Genomic DNA, 16,161 nt, shown 5'->3' on the forward strand with positions numbered 1-16,161 from the left:
GAACTTGGCTTTTTATCAAAGTTATAGTTTTAATATCTGAATTTTTAAGTCAGTATACAAAATCACTATACAGCTATAAGTTAATCTCAGTTATCATTCACATTTTTAGCTATTAGACTTAGTGCTTTAAGTAGCAAATTACCTAAATTATGAACATTTTTAAGACAAAATCCAGTTTACAATTACTGAATATATATACAGTGCAGTTTAAAAAATAAATTGGCATATAATTTTTCCTTTCTAAGATTCCTATAAAGAATGTATGCTTCTTTCTAAGCTATCCATCTAATCTGTACATTTAAAATAACATCTGGCTTTATTTAAACAGTCAAAAAATTAAAGGCTTAAATTTTTATAAGACTAATCTAAATAATGGACTCAAATTCTAAACCAAGCCCTGAAACCAAGCATCCAAAGAATATTTGAATATTAGTTTAATATTTCTGCATGGTATGAGGTTTTCACAAATAATTCAAAGTTTTGTATTTATTTTTAAAAATGGGAATGGCCTACGACTCAGATAAACCCACAAATTCATACTGTCTTACAAGGAGCAGTAATATAAAGTTAATTCAGTTATTTTAGGGGACATCATTTACTAATCAATGTTATTAACCTATCCACAGAATGAAAACATTTCTATCAAAGCTACTGTCTCCTTTTCAGGTTTATCTGTTATTAAATGAGTTAAAAAGGAAATAGAGGTAGAATCCCATTTTTTCTTAAGTACTACTCCAAACCAATTCCACACAAGTAATTTTTGTCACAAATACTGCTTTGGTGAACTAGGTAAAATAATTCTGAGAAATTACATAAACTTAACTTTCAGACATCCAATCTGATCAATTTAGAGAACTAAAAACTAATCAATTTATGGATCTGTTGTTCTCTGCTTATCATATTTGAATGACCATAAAATGTTAAAAAATATTTTCAAATTATTTGTAGGTGATCATATTGGATTTTATAATTTCTGAAGGGAAAAAATGAGAACTTCCTGGTAGCCAGTGCCTGGGCTAGAGAAAACTATAAACAGAAAATGTAATGGAAAGACAAAATTTTAAGTGTCTCAAAATGGCTATAGCTAACAGAATAAAATCTGCAGAACTGCGGAATTCCTTCCTTTCTAGTCTTCCAACAACAAACTTCGTTTCGCAGGGCTTGGGAGGTTGCTCGCAACTTGAAATTATTCAAATTTATGGGCCACTGTGGACTAACCACAGAATAGCCTACTCTAAGCATCTCTACTCTGTTCTTCCAAAAAAGTATAGTCACTTTTTAAATTAAAAAACCACCCAAAATATCACGAGTACATTTTATAAAATTAAATGCAAATTTTATTAAGGAATTCAAATTACATATTTCAAATTTCTAGAATGGAATAGAACCATTTCAGAATGGAGAAATGGCACAGATGAACACTGATATCTCTTAAAACTCCAACTTTATTAAGAGAACAATTCCTCTGCAACCACATTACCCTTATATAACAAGACAAAATAGTATCTACTCCTTCACTTTGGCAATAGCTATTTCCTAGAGGAATAAAAAAAACCCAAACAAATTTAAAAAAACAGTGGTTTTGCTACTTTAAGTTCATTAAAAATGGGATCCTATGTTTAGATTAAAAATTTTTTTTTAAGTTCAGCTGTGTTCAAATGAGCTATGGGCACACACACACAAAAAAATCAGCACAGAATGTCTAATCAAAGCAACCAAAATCATTCAAAAACTAAGAGGAAAAACATAAGGTGCTTTCATGGCATTTTTTCCCCCTACTAACTATTGCAGTCGGTTAAGGATTTCCAGTAGTTAATTAAAATCTCAGAAACAGAATGGATAGTACTATGCAAATAACAAAATGTGTCCATGTTCCAAGACCTTCATATTAAAATTTCAAAACGGAAGCTCTATTACCTCTAAAAATGAACCTATATAATTTTATTAAGAGTAGAAACTCTAAGCTGTCCTCTAATTACAATCCACTTAAGTCCACCCTCACTGCCAAAGCTTTTAAGTTCACCACAAAAAAAAATAACAGTAATTAGCCTGAGGTATTTTAAAGGTGGCTCTACAGTCTCAAATTTAATGGCATTTCCCCCCCTAAAAATGGTGTTGTTTTTTTTTTTTTTTTTCTTTTTGGTCCCATGATCTCTACAACATGGTCATAACTAAAATATCTAAAAACAATCCTTGGACCTTTTGAAATAGTTATCCATCCACTTCTATTAAAATAGGAGCCAAAGTGTTATCTGACCAGATTCATAATAAAGTACTTAATCTTTGTTTCCCAGTTTATCAAACCATGGAATGAATAAAATGCTGAATATCAGACTCGTGGTGCAAATAGGTCCAAATTTTTAAGTTTTTATAAGGTTGAGAAACATTTCATAAAATTTAACTTAATATGCATAACACATCTGTGAGGTAGTTAAGTAAACAGTACTACCCATTTTAATACATAGTAAACAGAAGCATGGGTAAATAACATATTTTAAGCACTAAGAATTGGAACTATAGAGGTTTGGGGCCCTCTCATTCTAACCAAAAAAAAAAAAAAAAACCCTTAACTTTTTTTCTTTTAAAAAAAAAAATTACATCATTTAAGATTAAGATTTTGTCTTTCTTTTCCACACTTTCTTACTAGGAGATGCAGTACACCTCTTCCAAAGTTGGCATCCTTTTCTTCAATATAGTACTCTAGGTACAACACTTAATTAAAGCTATGACTGCTTCTACCTGAATTAGTACAAAATTAAGACATTACCTTGTGAGAACTAAAATTATATTTGACATTTTTATTTTACGCTGCAAAAACAAAAGCAAACAAACGAACAAAAAAACTTGATATAGGCTTGTCAAATGATGAAAATTCATCCTTTTCCAGGGAAGCAGAAGGTAGACCCTACCACAAAGAAAAGATGCTTAGTTAATGGAAGTTAAATTTAAAAGTACAGTTAAAATAATGAAGCTTAACTTCTGATAATACTAGGTTTTATTCACCCTCCTTGTGGTAACCAATAACCATACTACTATGTTAGGGTTCTTTACAGTTAACTATGTAACCTAAAATACAAAAATCCATTAACAATCTAAGTCAATACATGTAGTCTTACTGGAAATTCTTAACCATATACTTGTTCTAACAAGTTTTGTTTTCGTTTTTTTAAAATGATGAAATGTCTTTGTATGAACACTACATTTCTAAAACAAAATAATGAAGGCAAAGCTTGTGCAAGCAAATCTAAACCCATTTAACTACTAGCTGAAAAAATACTTTGGTTCTTCAGGAAAAAAAAAAGCGTAACAAAAAATCTGTTTCATTTAACAGTTGTTTATTTTCATAACTGTAATCTAATAGTTACACGATAAAAATACTCCAGAAGAACCAAACTATGTGGCAATGAATGAAAATGTGTGAAAGAATTTCTGCATTCAACACATCTGGCAGAAAAACTAAAGTTAAAATGCTAGGTAGAACAAATTGGTCTTTAAAATATCAATTCCTTTCCTTTAAAAAAATTACTGAGTCTACCAAGAATATACAAAAACATAAGGCTGTAAGTAAATAATAATTGTGTTTAGGCTATTACAGTGCAGGTTATCCTCAGGCCACACACATCCTGCTTCACTGCTGCTTGCACTCTGCTGGGTTTTGATCCTTCTGTTAAAGGAAAACAACAAGTCAATCTATCTTTTTCTACCCTGCTTAATTTTTCAATAGTAATTAATTACCTTAAAATCACATTATCTCACTGTCTGTCAAAATTTTTGCCAAATTAAGGGTACAGCAATGATGGCAATTAATTTATTCAAACATTAGCAAGTCCCAATTTACACTGTAGAATGAACTCCATGAGACACCCTGAGCCATAATCTTAAAAAGTTAAATAATCAAGCAATTTGTTAGCCATATTACCGATTCTGCTTTTATAGATCAGTTATTCAAAAATACTGATTCCATTCATAATAATGAGTGATTCATACCTGTGAGACTACTTAATTTGATGTTTAACTACCCTCTCTTTCCTATTCACTAGGTTAAAGTACCTTCTGAATATTTTATAGTATTTACCAAATAAATGAATGTATTAAAAAGAAAACAAGTTTCAAATGAATCTTGATAAAAGTACACTATGTATTTTGTGGGAGGATAAAGGCCTTTACCAACCCTGATGTGACAAATTCCAGGAATAACAGACTGGGACTCCTGAGAGATGGAGAACAAGGTGGCTGGAAGAATCTAATGGTACTGATACCCTATTCCCAAGCATTCTTGCATTCAGATGATTTAAAAACTGACATTTATAAGCTTTCTTTCAAAGGAAAAACCACCTGAGACCACAAGCTATAAGTAATTTAAAATGTTTCTAAAAAACTAGGGGAAAAAAAAAAAAGAACTCTACAATTATGTGCCACTGAAATAGAATCCTAGGGTTTACTTAGCCTGAAACTATGAAAAATACAAGGTCAAAACCCAAAATAAAAGTTTAAGAGAGGTGCATCAAAATTACATGTACTATTGAAATGCCAGTGTGTATTTAATATATCTCCAGTCAATGAGTTTTTACGACTTTAAAGGACAAAAATAAACTTTACATTTGTAAACACCAATTTTTATTTAACCCGCCTTAAAATTAACAAAATGTAGCACTGATTTTGCTCACCTTTGAGTCATAGTCTGGATCATTTTCCTCATCTTCTTCTTCCCCTTCCTATATTAAAGTTCAAAATGCATCCATGAAGTAGGTACACAGTAGCAAGAAATGGCTCATAATGTAGGGAGAATTTAATACAAGTTACTCTATAGGTCAAGAGGTTTTCATGATTACAGAGTTTGGTGACAATGCAATTTAATTTGAAAGCTTCTAATATGAAAAATTTCCCAACACAACTTGAGACATCCAGATAGCTTTTATTGAAAAGATTTACTGCAGCCAACGTTGAAAAAGTTTACTGCAGCTTTTGACTTCTTCAAAGAGCTGATAACCCTGCAGCAGAACAGAATTATTTGAAATAAAAAAAATGTTCTGAGTTTTGCAATTTATTTATTGAAACCTTATACATACATTGTTTGGCTGTAGAATTCTAAAATCATAATTTTTTCCAAAAAAAAGTTTTTATCCCATATCACAGAATAATGATTATAGCAAAGGAATATATAAATCACTCAATTTGCTTCTCAGTGTGTTAGACAGAGAATTATTGGCTCATTTGGTAAACATTACCTCATCCGCTTCTTCACCTTCTTCATCATACTAAAAAAGGAAAAAGGATCAAGTTTGAATGAAGCTAACAAATATTTGAGAACAGCATTAGTTTCATCCATCATTGTATTCACTAATACCTAAAAGGAAAAATACTTTCCCTAAGGTGACTCATTATAAATTTTAAAAAGGGCAATTGCTGTAGGAATCACTCAGCTCAGTGCCATTAAAACTGACGATTTGAAAATTTAGAGCATAGTACAATTGTGGATAAAACATGATAATACAACTATCACTGTAAATATTACTTGCCTGTACTTATGTGTGAAACACATTGCACAAAAAAGACCTAAAGCCTATTTGATCGCCATTTAGCAGTAAACAGATCCAAAACATATGGGGGCAGCATAATTTTACCTTATGTAATTTAATATTCATTCAGATAAAAGTTCTATGTTTGTTTCATTTGGTCAAAGACAAGAGTATAATAGATCTTTAACACTAATCAAACATAGTAAAGTTTTACTAATTAATCCAAAGAGGACCCATTTAGAAAAATTAAGGAAAGTAATCTACAGATCAGTAATTATCCTGATTGCATTAGTCTGTCTTGCTTTCTAAAAATTACTTCTATTCGTTAAATCTCTCACCAATTCTGACTATCATACCCTCACCAAATGATTTTATTGCAGGATTCAGATTCACTCACATCATCATCATCATCTTCAATAGCTTCTCCAGTAAAGTATAACACTGATCTTGGGATTATACGTTCACGTAAAAAGTGACCAATTTCAAAGTCTGCAGCAAGGATAGCTTCAGCATCATCATCCTATTTAAGAAAAAAAGCATAAAATGTAATAACTTGGTTATTTAATTTGGCATATGGGAGACTCTTGGGTTTAAATTATGAAGAAACTCAATTTCACTTTTAATTTCCCGTCATTTTTAAACTAGCTTATGTGTGTGATCAAATAGTCATCTATATATGCCCTAGCTTTACAGGTTTTTAATAAAAGAAAGTTAGCAGGCCAGTGTACATACTCAGAGAATCTTTGGGAAATAAAAAATTAGAACTAGTCATTGCTTTTTTTCTGGCATTAAAAAAAGCAACTTTGTTATATGACTGCAATTTTCCTTTTAAAGCATTAGTTACTGAAAACACCAACAGTAAGAAAAAATCTCAGGCTTTCATAAATAACATTAAGTATATGACACATAATACAAGACCACAGAGGATGACTTCACACTTCCTAAAAGATAGCACCCAAGCAACTGTATAATGCCATATAAGGAGACAAATTCCCACTTGATAAAAGACTGAGTTAATCTAGGATTTCTATTTAAAGGCAAAGCACAATACTGAAATGGTGCTGAAATTTTTCAAAATTGGAGGTGTTCTATCCATAAGTACTCAAGATTGTTTTGTTATCAATATTTGGTAGCAGACTTAAAATACACATGCGTGCACACACACACACACACACGAACACAAACTCCAACCCATCCCCTGACATGAAAATAGAGTGAAACTCTTAATGCTCATAAATAGTTATTTTTACCTAAAATTCACTTGCCACTTTCTATTCCCCATTTCTGTCCTATAAAAGACATTTTGAGCTAAGCTAGTTATCACTCTTCACAATATACAGAAATACCTGCCTTTTGCAGATCTGGTCTAAATAGCCAAAACTATTCCAATTCAAAAGTATTCACATAAACATAATTTCTAATTCCATATATGTATAAAACTATTTAAACTACATCAGTTAATTTAAAAACTTTGCCAATGAAAACCAAATTCAAAACATACCTAACCTACCCTGCCTGTATAGGCTTCTTTAAGGTTGTTCCTCATTCCAGGCTATGTGCCAGGAACATTTCTTACATCTTTGGCTACATATACATATATAAAACCATATTTCCATTGGAATAATAAATATAGAAAGAGTTCTAACCAGAGTGTGGTTAGATAAGTTTAGTAAATAGTTTAAATGACTTAGTACATTCTAGTTTCAATGAGGAAGAGAATTATCGTCTTGAAAACTTGAATTCCTTACAGCAATATTTCTAAGTCTAAAAAAACCCACAAAAAAAACCCACAAAAAAAACTTTAGCTTTTCAGCATCTCTCAGTGGAAGCACTATAAGCATTTTGAATGGAATAATTTTACAGATGCATAAAGGTCTTCCAAATGCACTGCAAGCCTCAGAACAAAATGCTAGTAGGAACTGTCCCACTCCCCATTTTTGAGAACTAGTCCTTTAATTTCATATACGGTAAACAATTTAACAAGTAAGTAACAATTCAGCTTACCAGATCTCCACTCTCAGGAACTGAAAAATTGAGAAAAGAAATCCAAATTAATAAAAAATTAAAGCTTATAATAAAATAGCCATCAATACTCACACTAAAACACTATTTACCTTCAGGAGGGGCAAAAAAATTAAAGAAGGAGTCATTGGAAACTGTTTTGGTCACAGTACGAACTGTCCCACGTCCCTTGTGTTTCTGCTTCTTTTTAATGGTTTTCAAAGTGACATTCTTCCCCTTTTTCCAATCTATCTGGCACCTTCCAAAACGAAAGGAAAAAAATTTATCACAATTAACACATTACTTTCAATTGCAAGGAGAGCTAAGATTTTTCTAATTCAATGGTAGATTTGATTTCAAATTTTAGAGGGCAAAATTGGTTCAAATGCTTTCTATAGCAGTGTAAGAGAAAAACGTTATTTCTAAACAAATTTTTTCAATAAATACATTTATAATTACCATGAACTCGCAATATAATTTAAATGTGCACTTCCTTTGGAGAAATATCTGTGACAGTCTATGAGCCAAGAATTCTAGAAAAATGGATGAGCTCTTCTCAGAAAACATTTTACTCACATGTCTATAGATAACCTATGCATGTATGTATCAAGCACACACACTAGGAAATATCAAATATCACAAATCGTAAGTAAAACAGAAACAGATGTAATATTCTATTAAAGTAGTAAAATTAAACTCACCCTGTACAACCCATAATTTCTGGTCCATCAAAAGAAAAGGGATCAGAATCATCTGGTTCTGACCTCATCCTATAGGTCTTTGTCAACACTTCATTTGTGAAATATTCGTTGGGTTCAAAGTGAAATTCCAAGACAAAGCTCTTAAAAAAAAGAAGCAAAAAAAATTTATGAACTCCTACATCATCAATTTCAACATGTTGGTGATTTCTATGAACATAAAATTCTAAGTGATGTTTTTCCCACTCTGGAAAATAATCAGATAAATCCCAAATTATGTTAAAAGCAAAATGAGACACAAAAGAAACTGAATAAAACTTAGTTCAGCTCACACTATTTAGTAACATGTTTACAAAATAGGTTAGGCACAGCTGAATAAACTGACCAAGTCCCACTTTTTCCCTCAATCCCCATAAATAACTTTAAATCTTAGACTAGAACCTAGATTGACAGAGAAAAAGCCCCTTATTACTCACAATGTAAGAATCTATAGCCTGTAGTAGGTTTGCTCATAATTTACATAATACTGATGGTTTTGGGGAGAAGCTGTTGGTTGATCTTTTATAATGTGGAAGTGGGGACCCTCTAACATCTCCTATTTTATGTAATTCCCAGAAACATACCTTTTAATACAGAATAAGTTATATTCTTATTCATATTTCCTTGCTATTATTTTTTACCCATTTTTAATACAGGATGTTATGTTCAGAGAAGAAAAAGAATAAATGTTGCATCACATATCAACATCCAAACATTTACTTCCTACCAAATGTACCAAGTATCAGTTTTAATTTCTTCAAATCCCCATCTCTAATCCTTGAATGTCACACCTCATTTATCTACTTGTAAACATCTAATGTTATAAATTAAAAGTATTTCAAAGTTCTTTTACCATAGGCTGACCAGCATCTGAAAACTTCACTTTAATATCTTTCAAGTGCTTCAGAATAGGTTCATCATGTTCCTTCAAATTAAAACAAAAACATTAAAATGAGCGATATGGCATTTTAGTATTAGTATTGTCACTAAGTAAACACTTAGCTGATATTTCATAGTGAAGCTTTACATAACAATTGACTACATCATTACACAGACTGAATGAGCTGAAGAGTACAAAACTAAATCTAAAAAATGCATGTTTGAAATGATGGAGAGGATGCGGAGAAAAAGGAACCCTCATACACTGCTGATGGGACTGCAAATTGGTACAGCCACTATGGAAAACAATATGGAGGTTCCTCAAAAAACTAAGAATTGATCTACCATATGATCCAGCAATCCCTCTACTGAGTATTTACTCCAAAGACTTGAAAACTCATATCCCAAAAGATATTTGCACACCGATGTTCATAGCAGCATTATTCACAGTGGCAAGGACATGGAAGCAACCGAAGTGTCCTACGATAGATGATTGGCTAAAGAAGCTGTAGTACATATATATAATGGAATATTACTCAGCCATAAGAAGAGATGAAATACTGCCATTTGCGACAACATGGATGGACCTCGAGATAATCATGCTAAGCAAAATAAGCCAGACAGAAAAAGCTGAAAATCACACGATATCACTTATATGTGGCATATAAACCTAAAAGCAACAAATGAACAGGACAAACAGAGACTCAGGGACATGGACAATGGACTAGTGGTTACCAGATGGTAAGGGGTGGGGGAGGGAGAGGTAGACGGAGTAAAGGCAGTCAAATATAGGGGAGTAGAAGGAAGTTGAAGTGGGTAGAAGGGATAAATATATGGTAGTTGAAGGAAACTAGACTTTGGATGGTGATCATACAATAGAATATATAGATGCCAATTTATAATGTACAACTGAAAATTATATAATTGTATTAACCAATGTTACCCCAATAAACTTAATTTAAATAAATAAGTAAATAAATAAAAAGGCATGTTTGCTTTAAAAATGTTTCCTGATTATAAACTGCTGTTAGCTGCTCTTGTTTCTTTCGTTCTGCTGGATGCTTTCCTACTTTGCTAAAGTAGAATTCAATAAGCAGTCATTGTTTTGAGATAATTTCTTTTTCTTGACACTAACTTCCAACAGTTACAATATAAGGCAACAAGTACTACAGTACAGATGGGTAGTGGCTCAGAAATGTTTCTGATTAAGAGAGGCAAAGTTTCCCAGAGAAAGTAACAATTGTAAGAGTTAAAGATATTTACAGTATTTTTTTAAAATGCAAATGTACTTGGAATAGTTGTATGGGATTGTAAAGTCTCTTCCCATACTACCTTCATACTAAGCATCTAAACAAAAGGCACAGGGCCATGAGAAAGCACCAGACAATAATGAGCAATTATTAAGGGACCATTTCAATATCTAATTTTTGAAAATGAATTATAATGTATCTGATTACATTAATCAAAGCTGCAATTTACCCTCTGTTTCGAAGGAAAGCAATCATTCTACAAAGGCCAACAATGAAGAGACTAGTCATAACAGACAGTTAAATTTCAAAGGTTTATACTCGCTGAGGTAAACTGGTGTTTTTTTTAATGAATAATATTACCTGAACCATATCACTGAGCAAGTCAACATTCTTAAAAACAGTCAACAAAAATTCAGGAATTCCCTTGGGGTCTTCTTTTTCTTCATCCTTTTTCTCATCTTCGATCTTGGCCTTTTCTTTCAGCTCCTCCTTGATAAATGACAGCATACATTATTGAATACTTAGATTAGACCTCTTGATAAAATCTTACACATCCCCTTAATGTAAATGCAGTAGCAGAAGTATAAAAACCAACAAACTCCTAATCACTATAACTTTCAGCCCAAATAGTTCTAGTCCAATTGTATAAATACTGCTGATACCCATACCAAACCTTACTTTTATAAATACTGCTATTATCATACTCTTCCAAAGAGAACCACTAGGACCATGAGTTGTAAGAAAAAGTTTTAGGAAAAAAAATTTTCACTTTATCAAAATAAAGACCTTTAAGCATAGCAAAAAGGAAAAGCAAAAGAAATATAAACCTTGTTCAATGTCTCAGCCTTTTACATTTTTTAAATCAAAACATTAATCAAGCAACATTAAAATAGCAATTCTGGAAAAACAGGGTCATGTAACAGAGCACCTGGATTTGTGTCACGGCTCTACCATTTATTAGTTGTGGGCAAGTCATTTAGAAGACTTGAAAAAAGAAAACGATCCTTTGCATGCCATCATTAAGTTCAAAGAAAAAATTTACATGAATCTATAAACGTTAAGTACAATAAAAATGTAAAGAAAAAGTGAATCTCGGCATATATGGTACCAGGTTGAACACTGGCTCATCTGTACTCACTACTCATCTATGATAAAGAAACAATTTCCAAGGTATAAAACATACTAAATTAAAGTTGGTACTAACCGAAATTTCATCTTCCTCATCTGGTTTCCATTCACATTCTTCTTCTGTGGGTTCATAAATTGCATTAATGATCTCGAATCGCTAAAAAACATAAAAACGAAAACAAAAAAAACAAACAAAAAAAACACTTGCATAAAAACACTGGCATCCAAACTAAAAACTAGCTGTTTCTCATTAAGAACACACTGAGATTTAATTAACACATACCACAACTTAAAGTGCTATTACTGATAGTTTCCCCAAATACTCTAATAACCATTTTGCTGAGAGGTCTAAAGTTTGTTTCCAGACTTGCGTTATCCTCTTGAACTTTAGATAAACAAAACAAAGTAGTAGAAAGCATTACCTTATCAAATAAAGGCTGATAGAGAACAGCATACTTTCTTTCAAGATCATGAACTTCCTCATAGAACTTGGCTTCTATCTGTGCACATTTAACTTGAAGGTTTTTGAGAGCATTCACTCGTCTTTTAACTACCTTAGGCAGGCTGAAAGGTTAGAAAGCACCAGTTACATAGCATCATAAGTCACACTTCTTTTATCATATTGAAATTAAACCATAAAAGTTAGTGAAATAGGTTTCCTATGTGAAGTAGAAGATCTAATTCAATGTTATTAAAATTCAAGAGATAAATACATGGACCTCTCGATTTATAAGAATTCAAAAGTAGAAATTTAATCAGGTAAACTAATAAAAAAATGTAAATCATATTGTCAACCCAAATCTTTCATTGTACTCGAGTTCAGCTTTGTTCTTATCAGTGCTGGCGTCTCAGCTATAAAATGCAGTCTTTTTTTCTTTTTAGGCGAGGCAACCCTTGCAAGGACCTTGTCAGTTTACAATCCTTTATTTTTTCAGTATATTTTTATGCCTACAGCATCTGGTTTTCCTAGGTGGTCTCTCATCCAAGTACTAACCAGGCCTGATCCTGCTTAGCTTCTGAGATCAGACGGGATGGAACTTGTTCAGGGTAGCATGACCATAGACTAAAATGCAGTCTTAAGTTAAAAATAGTCTCTTAATTTGGAATTTGAAACTATATTAAATAAGAATGTAATATTTTATGCAGAGGGGACATGGGTTTTTTTAAATAGCAGTTTTATTGATATAACTCATATAATACAACTTACTGGGCATAGATATTAAAAAGGTTATAAAGACCTTTATTACCTATTAGCCCCTTTTAAACACCTCTACCACACAAAATGTTCACACTCAAAATTTACCTAACTTCAGGGAATCTGTGTAACAAATCCAGAGTCCAGGTTAGAAATGCCTGCCACATGTTATAAATCAAGTAATTATCTTAACCACAACTTTAGTTAAGATAATCAGAAGTAAAAAAAAATACCTAAAGATGTCAAATTTTGTCTTACGATTAAAAATAAAAAGCCTAATGTTCTGTCGAAGAGGCTGCTGGCCTCTTCCTCAAGTCCTGTTTCAAAAACCCAACCCTGGAAACTTTAGAACTAAGAAGGAAACAACTATTTCAGTGTATATAAACAGAAACATACATACAAATACACATACACAAACACTATGAACAACTTGAGTAAGGCTGAAGGCTGTCTTTAACTGGTACAGGGTGAGCTACCATCTGGGGAGGGAATGGGAATAGCCAGCGTGGGTAGCAGTGAGGACAAGCTGGAAAGAAAGCCTTTTAAGTTCTGTGCTTGCCTTGCAACACTGCTTATCCTCTTCACCACCCTTTCACAGTGCCAGCGTTCCTTAGATAACATGAAGTTGATGAAAGCTGAACTGGCTCAGAGCCCACAAGCACTCACTGCTCTACCCAGCCAATCCAGGTACAATAGGTTACAACCAAAGGAAACTGCCTCCTCCCAAAGCAGTCAAAAAAAATTGCCCACAATTGTCAGCCGACTTTGAATCTAAACTGACTAGAGCTCTCCTTAGCTTAGGCTCATTTTGCCCCTTCTTAAACTCCATGGGATTGTCACAAACCAGTCTGATCTTCATTCCTCCTTCAATATTTATTATTGGAGTAACTCTTGCAGCCCAGGATCCCTAAGTGCTAGGGCGAAAATAACTAGACACTTGAGTACAATTTCTATGAAAGATGAAAATACTTATAATCTATAGCAGCTATATTAAACTAAGAATTTCAACAGAATACAAATAAAGAAATGAGAGGAGATACTAACAATATGAGACAAGACCAAGAAAACTAAAACAAGGTGGCAATATTATGAAAAATACAGTAACTAAAATAACCAACAAACAGGATAAACAGGATAGGTTCAATTGAAGAAAAAGTCCATGAGGCTGAAAAGCTATCCAGAAAGATAGCAGGAAAGACCAACAGAAAAGCTATGAGATATGGATGACAAATTTACCAACAGCTAAGACGCAAAAGGAGGTGGATATCTAAAGAAATGAGAATAAATTTCTCACAGTTAAAGCAAGATGAAAATCCTTACTTTCACCCCAGGTAGGTTAATTAGATTTATGAATTATCAAAGACAAAAAGAAAGTCTAAGAGTTCAATGAAGATAGCAAATTACCTACAAAATAAATCAGGCTTCAAAAGAAAACAGTGTGTACAAGAAGAAATGAAGTAAATTTTTAAAATAATTAAGAGTTTTGAATTTACAATTTTATAGCCAAAATGTTATTCAGATATGAAGACAAAAGAAAAACTATGTCAGGTATATCACTTCAGGAAGTATGCCACAGATATTCATTATATTCATTAAAAATAATTTTTGAATATCTAAAAAAAAATCCAGGGAGATGCTATATATAAGGTATGAGTGGTCAAATATGTTGGTACATTTTACTATTGCCCTGAAGGAAAGAAATAAAAGGACTAGACGTTATTTATAAACAATACAGGTATTGGTAAATTTAAAAAATCAATAGGGGTAAATAAACTTAGGTATTAGGTTATGATCCACTTTAACATAATAACAACAAAAAAAAGAGAAATGCATTAACTTTGAAACCAACAGAAAACAACTCAATCTACTCAACAGACCTGTAGAAAAAAGAAAAAAAAAGTAAAATAAATTTAAAAACAAAGAAAAGATGGTAGCAATGAAGTCTAAAAACATTACCACTTTAAAGAAATGTAGAGTTTAAAATTACTAATAAAGAAGCAAACATTCATACTAGAGTAAGATATCAGAGTTTTCTATAGCCTACAACTGACAGATCAAAAGGAGAATAAATCAGAGATTTTTAACACATCTTTCCCAGTACTGTTAGATCAAGCAGATAATCAATAAGCAGTAACAGAGAACCTGAACAATACAATTACTAAGCTTGAAACAGTAATTTTAGCATATAGATCTTCACACTTAACAGTCACAGAACTTTACAAAAACAGATTAAGGCAAGAAAAAATACAATTTTTTTTTATAAATCCAGTGAACTAAGTATGTATTTAAAGAAATTGGAAAGAGGAACAGAGCAAACCCATATAAGTCAGAAGAATAACAACAACAAAAACGATATGGAAATGGAAAGTCAAAAGCTGGTTCTAAAAAACATAAGATTTGAGACATCTTGCAAAACTAATGAAGATGCAAAATACAGACTATGAAGGGAAAATAATCACAGATTTAAAAATTCCTATTGCATAAGTTGTTCTAGAAAACAGGAAAAAAGTCAAGAAGCCAATGTTTATTTCCTCAGGCAGTTGAAATCTTGATTATAAAACAAGGGGATAGAATTACCACCATAAAAGCTTTTTTATAGTACATACATACATGCACACATGTATACGCTCATTTCACTAATGAATAAGGATCCTGAATAAGATATTAACTATCCAATTCAATGGTGTGGTGTAACAATCCAGCATGATTAAACTTATTCCAGAAATGCAAGGCTAGTTTGATATCCAAAATACCATTTCCAAAAATATATATTTAGTACACACTTAATAAATTCAAACATCAAAGACCATCTGAATTGATATAGAAAAAAAGTAAAAAAAAAAATCATAAATAGACACGAAATTTAATGGAGATTTTATATTCATTCTTGGTTAAGACTGGAAATAAGACAAGGATGCCCACTTTAACACTTCTGTGCACCATAATACTGAAAGTCCTGAACAATTATAAAGAAAAATAAACGTGATATAGGAGCTAACCCTGCCATTATTTGCAGGTAAGATCTTTTGTGGTAAGTGAAAAACATAAAGAATTGCTATAATAAGTGTAGCGAGGTTTCTGGATACAAATTAACTTAAAAAACAAACAAACAAACAAACAAAAACAACAGCCCTCCTTCTCTGCATTAAGAACAGCTAACCAGAAAAGCTAACCAGAAAACACATTAAAAAATAAAATACTACTCACAATAACAACACAACTAACATATACAGAAATTAATCAAGAACAGACTATGAAGAAACTTTGTAAAAGACACAGATTATTTGAATATATATAAAGATATAGATTATTTTAATATTAAAAAGATATTAAGTAGCTGCCATTTTAATCTATATATTCAATGTAACTGCTATCAAAATTTTAGCTTAGTTTGTTTTTGTTTTTTTTTTTGAGAAAACGCTGATAAACTTACTGTCAATCATATGTACGAT

At 31.9% G+C, this 16,161-nt stretch overlaps 1 protein-coding gene across 3 annotated transcripts in view; it reads right to left on the reverse strand.

Annotated features, from left to right (window-relative positions):
• Nucleotides 1-1,319: 1,319 nt before the first annotated feature.
• Nucleotides 1,320-16,161, reverse strand: part of NAP1L1 (nucleosome assembly protein 1 like 1) — a 29,888-nt gene continuing 15,046 nt past the window's right edge. For 2 of the 3 annotated variants that reach the window (XM_015598462.2, XM_006923766.3), the window contains 12 exons: nucleotides 11,937-12,078; nucleotides 11,591-11,671; nucleotides 10,747-10,875; nucleotides 9,111-9,182; nucleotides 8,222-8,361; nucleotides 7,634-7,779; nucleotides 7,524-7,543; nucleotides 5,917-6,039; nucleotides 5,229-5,258; nucleotides 4,668-4,715; nucleotides 3,594-3,664; nucleotides 1,320-2,905 (listed from right to left, as the gene is read on the reverse strand). In XM_015598462.2, the coding sequence (XP_015453948.1) occupies nucleotides 3,629-3,664; nucleotides 4,668-4,715; nucleotides 5,229-5,258; nucleotides 5,917-6,039; nucleotides 7,524-7,543; nucleotides 7,634-7,779; nucleotides 8,222-8,361; nucleotides 9,111-9,182; nucleotides 10,747-10,875; nucleotides 11,591-11,671; nucleotides 11,937-12,078 (967 nt within the window). In that variant the 3' untranslated portion in view covers nucleotides 1,320-2,905; nucleotides 3,594-3,628. Of the gene's footprint in view, nucleotides 2,906-3,593; nucleotides 3,665-4,667; nucleotides 4,716-4,895; nucleotides 4,992-5,228; nucleotides 5,259-5,916; nucleotides 6,040-7,523; nucleotides 7,544-7,633; nucleotides 7,780-8,221; nucleotides 8,362-9,110; nucleotides 9,183-10,746; nucleotides 10,876-11,590; nucleotides 11,672-11,936; nucleotides 12,079-16,161 lie in introns of those variants that run through there. The other variant, XM_015598461.2, reaches the window with a different exon arrangement.

Source organism: Pteropus alecto, unplaced genomic scaffold, assembly GCF_000325575.1.
Source record: "Pteropus alecto unplaced genomic scaffold, ASM32557v1 scaffold76, whole genome shotgun sequence".
Lineage (NCBI taxonomy): Eukaryota > Metazoa > Chordata > Mammalia > Chiroptera > Pteropodidae > Pteropus > Pteropus alecto.